General features: G+C 30.2%; 1 protein-coding gene across 1 annotated transcript; it reads right to left on the bottom strand.

Annotated features, from left to right (window-relative positions):
- Positions 1-5,446: 5,446 nt before the first annotated feature.
- On the bottom strand, positions 5,447-8,886 carry LOC100499807 (uncharacterized). Its single transcript, NM_001249372.1, is given in 3 exon segments — positions 5,447-5,844; positions 6,311-6,517; positions 8,736-8,886. Coding segments are annotated over 3 exon segments (390 nt in total). The 5' UTR covers positions 8,851-8,886; the 3' UTR covers positions 5,447-5,776.
- Positions 8,887-9,672: the final 786 nt, after the last annotated feature.

A 9,672-nucleotide genomic window follows, 5' to 3' on the forward strand; every position in this document is an offset into this window, starting at 1 on the left:
AAAAAATAGTGAAAGACAATAAAATACATGTAATAATGTATTTTTTTTCCTTAACAATAAAATACAGGTTATTATTCTCTACTCTTTACTGAGAGTTATGAAGCTAATATTTTTCTCCTAACATAATTAGTTGTATATTCAACCTAGGATTCTAACCTTCAACATCATGATTAAATAATATAAGTCATTATCATTTGAGTCAATTATTATTGGTTGTATTTTCTTTATTTGACTAGAGAAATGAAAATAAAATTTAACTTAAAAAAATCAAAACTTTCTTTTTCAAATTCAATAATTTCATTTTTTTTACTGCTTCTCATTTTATTTCTTTGCAAGAAACTGAGTACTTGTGTGAAATATTAGTAAGAAATAGCACAATATTTTGTCCTTAATTAATTATTAATTTTCTTTACTTTTTATTTTCTTTTTTTATAAGCAATTTTTTCATTTTCTTTTAAGTCTCAACTCATTTATTTTTTTTTTAAATAAATTATGAGAAAAAGAACTTTGCATTAACAAAGAAGATTAACTTTACATAATTACTCAATCAGAAATCATATAATATATATATATATATATATATATATATATATGATATATTTGTTAACTTTTACAATAATTAACTTAAAAATCATAAAAATTATTATTTATGATTAAATAATAACATTAATAATGCATAATCATTAAATTCATAAACCATTCGTATCTTATTTATATCTATATTTTTATCTTAATTAATCACATGTAGTTAATTATAATACTGAATATCTATAGTTATAAGTATTTTTAAATCTGTTTAAAAAAATATTTAAAGTTTAAACTTGTATATACAGGATGCTCATTACTTCATCAGTATATGTGTGTCCTAAAAAAAAAAGTATATGTGTGTGACTATAATTACCGTTATCCGTATCCATATATAGCCCTATTCCATATGAATTGGTGAAGTGATGCTGCAACAATATGATGCAAAATGGTAGGTTGAAAACTGAATGCACGCAATAAATGAATTAGGAAACTTTTTTTTAAAATATAATTTATATATTTAAAACTATTTATTTATAAAAAAAAATTAATTACATGAAATAAATATGTTTCTTAAATATTGCATATTTTAAAATATTAGTTATAGTCAGTAAAAAAGTATTAGTTATACTCATAAAATGATATGTTTTTCATTTACAACAAAAATATTTTCTTTCATCTCATTATAATTATCGTTATTTTAATATAATTATCATTTTAATTTTTTAATATAATATCAATTATTTTTTTCACTTATATTCTTTATATATTAACAATAAACTATAAAATCTAAAAATAAATTAATGTTAATATAAGATTATTTTATAAAATTATCATATTTATTTATTATTTAAAATGATAATTATTTTGGGAGAGAGCATCGTCTCTCCTGTGGAAGATTAATGTAAAAATACCTATGCATGTTGTATTAAAAAAACTAATAGGGTGTACCCTGGCATTAAAAGTGAAGATTTTTTTACCCTTGGCTAAAACACGCACGTGCATCATGTATGGCTAGGCTGACCCGTGAACACCATGTGTGAGTCACGAGCTTTGGTCATCTTGTCTTCCTCTGGTTACCTTTGCTCCACCAAACACAGCAGAGATATGGATATGGTCACATTATCACATATCCCGCATCCTCTTTCCACTACTTAGTTATTAGTTACTTACTATCCATTTCAAACCATCAACTCATCTCGCACCTTCAGGCACGTATATTCATTCACTCTCTTGCTTCTATTTTTCCCTACCAGACTTTTCCTTTGTCTCTCTTTTATAACACTACAATAATATTACTTCTCCACTAAGCTTCGACTTGAAAAATATGCTTAGCTATCTCATCATTCCAAGTTGGAAATAGCAATAGTATTCTTTGACAGTTTCTTTTTCTTTTTTTGGCTTCTGCTGCTAAAATGTTGATTGAATTGGATATCTTTCTTTCGGCCTTTGATTCAGCACTTGGGATTATTGTCTCCGTCAATGGATTTGTTTTTTCCTAATTTTTTTTTTTTTTTTTGTATAACACAATACAAAATACAATAGCGAACTCATTGATTATTTGATCTCAGAATCCACTTTAATTTAAAGTGGAGGCTTGAAGTATGCATTTCCTATGATAAAAGAGTAATACTGAATAGCTTGGTTTTGAGCTTTAGAGGGGGGGAAAAACATTAGTTGGTGGAATTCCTTGTTTCCAATTTGTTGAGTATTTTGATGACTAACACATCACTAATACCTGTGATCCAAGCAACCAAAAACCTACTAAATACTAATTTAACTTATCCAAAGTTAAATGTGGGGAAAAAATGAAGAAAAAAGACTATCATTGTCATATTGATAGAGAAACTTACCAATCATTTTTCTTTGTTATGAAGAATATGCTCAATTATTTTTCTACAGTTAAGGCTTCTTTACTCTGTGGAAGACTCTGGCTTATGTTTTTTTTCCTTTTTTTTTCTTCTGATATATGCTTCCTTACACAGATTCTGTTGACACCCGTTGTTCATGAGTAAACCATGTTGAAGCAATTATCCAACAGAAATCAGAGGACAAAAGGCTTCAGGGTAAAACTAGGATTTAAAATATTTACTTTGATCGTTGTTGGGATATGGGTTCTTTACCAACTCAGACAGTACTCACTTGACGAGGAAAGGTCTGCGAAAAGATTTGAAAATCTGAAGGCTGGTCTTGATGAAACCAAAAAACTTGGAAGAAAAGGGTTGCAGCCATGGACAAATAATAAACCATACGAGTTGATGGATGATACAGAAGAAAACGAACATGAAAGGGATGATGTTGTTGTTATACAAGATGGAGATAAGGTTGAAGAGGAAGAATCTGAGGAAGTAGAAGATCTGATTGATGAACAAGACAAGGAGAAGGAGGAGCAAAATGAAGATGAAGAGGGTCGTATGAGCTTATTAGAAGACGAAGGTGAAGAAGACACACATGCAACAAGGGAAAAACATAACAAAGAGAATGGTGCATCCAGAGTTCTCATGAGGGTGACAAAAAGTTTAGGTTCTGAATTTGAATTTGGAGGTTTAAGAAAAGTAAAGGAGGAAGAGGTGGGAAATTCGAAAAGGGTTGGAACAGAAAAGCAGAAGAAGAAAATCTTGGAGCCAAGCAATTCAAGTCATCATAAAGTGGTAGACGATGTTACAGATGAACATGGCTCATTTCCAAATGTCTCATTTACAAAAGGAATAGATGATGTACTTGATTTTGGTGCTGGATCAAATTCTGATTCGTTACTTAAGACACATGAATTTGATTGAGCAACCATAGTGATGGTACTAGTAGGCCACAATTTAACATGGATGCTGTTAGGTTTTAGAAGCTTTTGTTTCTTTTTAAATGGGACAAGTGCACGAGAGTGAAAATAAAAGTGATATGGAATTTACAAAGAGGAGAATTTGGTACCAAATTATCAATAACGAAGGGCAGAAGTTGTACTTAATCACGAGCCGAATAAACAGACCGTTTAGAGACACAACAAGCATGACATGCAAGGAGAGTGCCTGGTGAGGAGTTACAACCAAGCAAATAACTACTTTAGAATAATGTCATTGAATTTTTCAGATATTTTTCTTTCACTGTAAAAAATTCTGCATACTTCTGCCTGTGAACCTTGGGTCATATTATGCCTTGTGGCAAGACATTATTATAATCAAAATCTTTCACGTAAAGTTTGCATGTTCCGCACTTAAAAAAAAAAAAAAATTCTCGCTAAGGAATTTGAAAACTTTAAGTGTAGAACTTATTTTGGGATGCCTTGTCAAATAGGATTAAAGTGTCCAGGAGATTTGTTCTAATTTTTGTAGTTGTTATAACATATTGTTTGGTTGTTGTTTCATACATTCTCACTATTGCTTTCTCTACTTCCCATTGCATTATGAAAACTCAATTCTAAAATGTAATTTGTATTACGAAATAGACTTTTCATAATATGGGAAATGCGGGAAGTTTTACCCTGTTGTTTTATATGAATTTGTTCTATATTTTTCTTTGGTCCTTCATTTTATAGCTAGTTTCGGTTTGTTATGAAAAGGAATGGCCGACATTTTTTATTAGTCAGGCTGGATCCAATAATGTTTTTGTTTGTAGTATTAGGTGGTCCACTTCCTTCAAAATTGAATGCTCTCGTGATATATGTACCAACAAAAATGGCTAAGCGTACAAAAGCTGTGGGCTCACACCCTCTTCCCTCGGAATTGAACTTATATAAGGATATGGCAGAACATGTTAATTTTGTCCCAAGATAAATTCAAAAGAAATGGTGCAAGTTCCTTTTCTAAAGTGACAGTCTAACATGGCTGTGACATTACTTCATTGTCACTGAGGAAATGATAGTAACATATGTCACTGAGGAAATGACAGTCTAACATGGCTGTGACATTACTTCATGGTGCAAGTTCCCTCGGAATTTGATTTTTTTTTTTTTTTGCAATTACTGTAATTAGAACATATGTTGACATTTTTTAACACTATATTAAGTGAAATTTCATGTTTACTTTAGAACTGGGATTATTGAATTGTATTAAAGCAAAAATTTCAAACAATACATTACTAATATTTCTCTAGTAATTATTGAAGACGCATATGATTTAATTAATCTATAGCTAATAATTAGAATTTATATTTCTTGTTTCACAGTACCTATTTAAAGTAATAATAATAAATAATAAGGGAAAGAAACTGTGATCAAGGCATTTGTGATTAAATATTGTTTAATCAGAACGACTTTGTTTAGCAAATTCGTCAATGGTTGGTGCTTAAAAATTAAATTTTAAACTCAGTAGATATTAGCTCAATTGACACAAAACAAAATGACATTAAAAGAAATAAAGAATTTTAAATATGACTAAACTTTTGGCCTAAAATTAATCTCATGACCAACTAAAAAGACCAAAGTTTGTAAAGATATATGGGAGTTTCACCAATGAATTGAATGTTCTAATTACAGTAATTGCAAAAAAAAATCAAATTCTTTAACAATGGGGAAAACGTTAATTTATTGTTTTCAGTTTTTTAATCTGTTTTTTAAAATATTTTCAGAAAAAATATTTTCTAAATTTTAAACAAATATATTTTTTGTTTTATTTAAAAATGAAAAAAAAAAATCGACGGTCACCTTACGTCTTCATCTTTTTTCTTTCCTTCTTGATCCGTGTCTATGTGTTATATCTTGTGACATTGATTTGACGAATTGGGCACAAGTTTATGATAATTCTGACACTAACATGCCTACTACCTTACTACTTACAGTAATACCTAAAGAGAATTCTAACCAACTTTGTTTCATGTTATACACGGTAGCACTTGAGGCAGACTAGACAGAAATCACAGAATGAAATAAATCCTCTGGCAATTATCATGCTCCTAACTACGAACGCAATCTCTTCTGCAATATAAGAAGCTCACTAAACAGAAAATTAATATGCACAAGAATTCATATACAAAATTCTAAACACCAGGGATCTCATCTCTTCAAAATCAGTTAGTGCAAAACGGAGCAAAGCCAATAATGATTTGCATTTTCAAAACGAGGCTAACATGGTGAAGCACTGCATCGATCCATAATTTTGTAAACTGCAATGGGTAGCCGTATATATTGGTATCAACATGAAATGTCTTCTAATAAAATCAAATAAAAGGATGAGATATCTAGAGCTGCGACTCTTGTATCTAAAACAGTCCAATATCACCCATCATAGTACTGCACTTTTGCCCCATCTATTTTTGCTGGCTAAGAGTGCTTCAAGTGGACTTTCGAGTGTGCATTCCATTGCAATAGCATCCATACTATCGATGTTCCTATAAGTAAACTTTGATGTTAAAATGTGTTCCATCCATAAATAATGCCAACATAAGAGGACAAATCAGCCAAACCAAGGTCGTTTCAGAATAATAATGGGCCGAAAGGTACACAGTAGAGGACATGTATTGGCGTACGATATTCTTTCCCTCTCTTTTTAGTTTATTGACTTGGGGAGAGCAAAAAGAAAGTAGCAAATAATGCATACAACAAGAAGAGAACTGAAATAATTAAGCATGGCACAAAATTAAGGATAAAAAAATGTAGAAAGAAAGCCTACATATTCTCGTCACCTATAATTAAACATGGCCCGCATGATTGAACAGATAACCCACGGTATATAGAAAAATAATTGGCGAAGGGGGAAAATTAGAAAAGAAAAAAAAGACAAAGTTTTGGTTTAAAATTAAAGAGAATAATGTAACGCATGCCAATTTGACGGGACATGAGACTAAAATTTCATACCTGCAAATATGCCAACAGTAGTCAGATTCTTAATCTCCATTGTATGATAAATTAGATATTCGGTCAAGAAATGACCGAATGCATAGATGAATGACAAAAAAGTAGCCAGGTAGAGAGGCTTATTTTCAAGGTTGAATGCGCAGATATAACAAAGGGTGCAGGTCAACAGTGTCCAAGTTCCAAATGTGCGCCCATGAACTTCAGTCACTACAACAATTAATAAACATATCAATTCTGATCATTCTGAAATTCACATTAAGATAGTGTTTGAAATTATAATTAATATAAAGCTTAAACAAATTCAGCAAAACAACTTTGCTAATGCATTGTGATATGAATATTGTTGAATTTAATATGCTGAAAAATGTATTCTCATCACAAGTGCAACAAAGCTATATCATATCATTTGAAAAGGATGAAAACAAAGCCTGCTCTGCCATTCGTAGGCATTACTTGAAGTAAAGATTCAACCAAACTTAAAGGATGAGCGCTTAGTTTGTTTTGATTAGCTGTGTCATCACATCGTAAGCATGCGGTGCTTTCTGCAAGAGGGTTAATGCAGATAAAAGGATTCAAATTCCAAATATACAATTACTTTGATTGAGTACATTGGGAACAACTTTCAAGATGATTTAGGAAAGGATAGCATATAGCCTTGGGAAAAGCATGTACACAAATTGCAACATTACATTGTCAAGATCAATGATGTTCAAAGCTGATTCAGGATAAAACCAGGGCTCTAAAAGCTTATGCAACATTACATTGTCAAGATCAATGATGTTCAAAGCTGATTCAGGTTAAAACCAGGGCTCTAAAAGCTTATGCAAACATAAAAGATGCAGTTAGCAAGAATGATAACAGTATTTAATGGGTCAAAGATCTTAAATCCCTACATGAAATACCTCAGAATTTAAAAATAATCAAAATACTTAATTACTTATTGACTTGTTTCCTTTATCTCCTCCTATGTTTTGAAATCATCCTTTACGTTGATAGACAATCTCCAATGGATTTATCCAGAAGACTCATAAAACAGATTTTCACTGTTTTCTTTCTTCCTAGCAAGCTAAATTTCCTTATCTCATCCATACAATCAAAATCCAACTTGCATATACGTTGTTTGTTGTTATGAGACAAGTCAAACTCATCCTATGCTTTCTTATTGACACTCCCGCAAAAAGATTTAGTTGCTACTGGGTTAACCACTTAGCCAAACCAGATTTCCGTCGATATAATAATACATGTTGGCATTTAGATCAATATTCAGGCTTAATTACATTTTTTTTTCCACATACTTCATGTGCAATTTTAGTTTCCCTAATTTAAATTGCTCACATTTAGTCTTCATAATTTTTCAATTGTTCAAATTAAATTTATCGTTCTACAATTTCATCCCATCATTATCAGAAATATAACCCATGTGTAAGGGTAACATATCATTTGTAAAAAAAAAATGTATAAAATGTTTTTAAAAAATAAAAATTATAAAATAGAATAGAAACCATTTTTTATATATAGTGTGAAAGTTTTTTAGATATTTCCTTTACAAATCTATACAAATCAATGATGTATCACAATTCTGTTATATTTTTGTTAATTATTAGATGAAACTTTGAAATGAGAGACTTCATTTAAACAATTAAAATTACTAGGATCAAATATGAGCAATTAAAACTAGAAAAATTAAAATCACACAGAATAAAATATGGAGAGTAAAAATACAATTAGGCCCCCCTACCAACTATAAGTCTATAATTATAAAATTCAATGCCTGCCATATAATTCTACCCTGATTGGAACATCACACCTTGTCATATGATCTCACAACACAACTGAAACAAAATTTTCTAATATCATCTCCTGCACTTTTATTGTGCTAAAGAAGGCTTCAGTATTTTAAGAAAATCCTGAAGCGGTTGCGTGATGCATACATACATTATACACAGTTAACATGAAAAAAAAGGGGAAATTGGGAACTGAAAACATAATTGATGTAGAAGCTATTCTGGAAACATTCTGATAGCTTGTGAGACGCAAAAGGAGGAACAACGACATTTCCTTGTGAAAGCTAAAAAAAAATAAAAAATAAATAAAAGATGAATAACAATATCCGGTGCATTGGGATCTAGAAGATCTCATTGTCATGCATTGGATCTAACGTTTTCGATTGTCTGACTAAGAAAACTCATTTCTGAAAGTAAATCGAATGACACAACACAAGCCCCGTTTCAGACGCTGCTGAAACAGTGAGCAACAACAAGTGGAGTAGCAGTGCAGTACCCACCCAAGCAAACACAACCGACAATATCTAACCTCGGAAGAAGTGAAGATCTAAATTACTAATCGATGAAAGTGAATGAATGATCTATGTAAGCAACTTTACGTGTTTGTTTGAGTAAAATGAGGAAAGAGTGGAAGTAGTTACTTGTAGTGTTGGAGAAGACGGCGAGACGAAGAGCCCAAATGTCGAAGAAACCGAACCACACGGAAGCTAATCGAAGCGTGCCTACCGCTATCAGCCACCATCCCAATGCCTTCATTTTCTTCCTCCACTTAGCTCTCTCTGTGCGCTTCTACAGTTTCCTCTATCACTTCACTCCCTTCGCTAAAACGATGCCGTTTCAAATAACCCCAACCTTGAGATAATTTAGGCTTAATTATCAATTTTCTCTTCAAATTATTATAAATGATTTAATTTCGCCTCCAATTTTCTTTTTTAAATTTAATTTGATTCTCATCTTCTTACAAATCTATCAATTTGATCTTTGAATTTTTAAAATATTTAGTTTGATTTCCAAATTCTTAAAAAAGTAAATCAATTTCATCACTAAATTTTTAAGTATTAAAAAATTAAATCGAAACATTTAAAATAATTTGAGCAACCAGATTAATTTATTTTAAAAAAATTATCATCAAATTAAAACTTTTAAGGATCAAATTGATTTATATTTAATAATTATAGATTAAATTAAACCTTTTAAAAAAATTAAAATCAAATTAAATCATTTAAAATAATTTAGAAACAAAATTCATGATTGACCGGATAATTTACAATCCATATGGGTACCGCACACACGAATAACAATGCTTAAATTTTATCATTAAATAATAAAAATATGAAATGTGTATAAAAAAAATAACATTAAAAAGTTAAAAAAATTACTGTTAAAAGTTAGATACATATCTTTGCAATTTATTCGATAGTAAGACATAATTACTAAGTTTTTTAGATTTATTTTATTGATCAATGATTAAAATTGCATTAATTTTTGCAACACAAAATTGAAAACATGTTGAAAGAAATTTTATAAATTATTTTATGAGTTTAATATTTATATATTGTTAGCGTAAAAAAATTATAT

This window comes from Glycine max, chromosome 6 (assembly GCF_000004515.6).
Source record: "Glycine max cultivar Williams 82 chromosome 6, Glycine_max_v4.0, whole genome shotgun sequence".
NCBI lineage: Eukaryota > Viridiplantae > Streptophyta > Magnoliopsida > Fabales > Fabaceae > Glycine > Glycine max.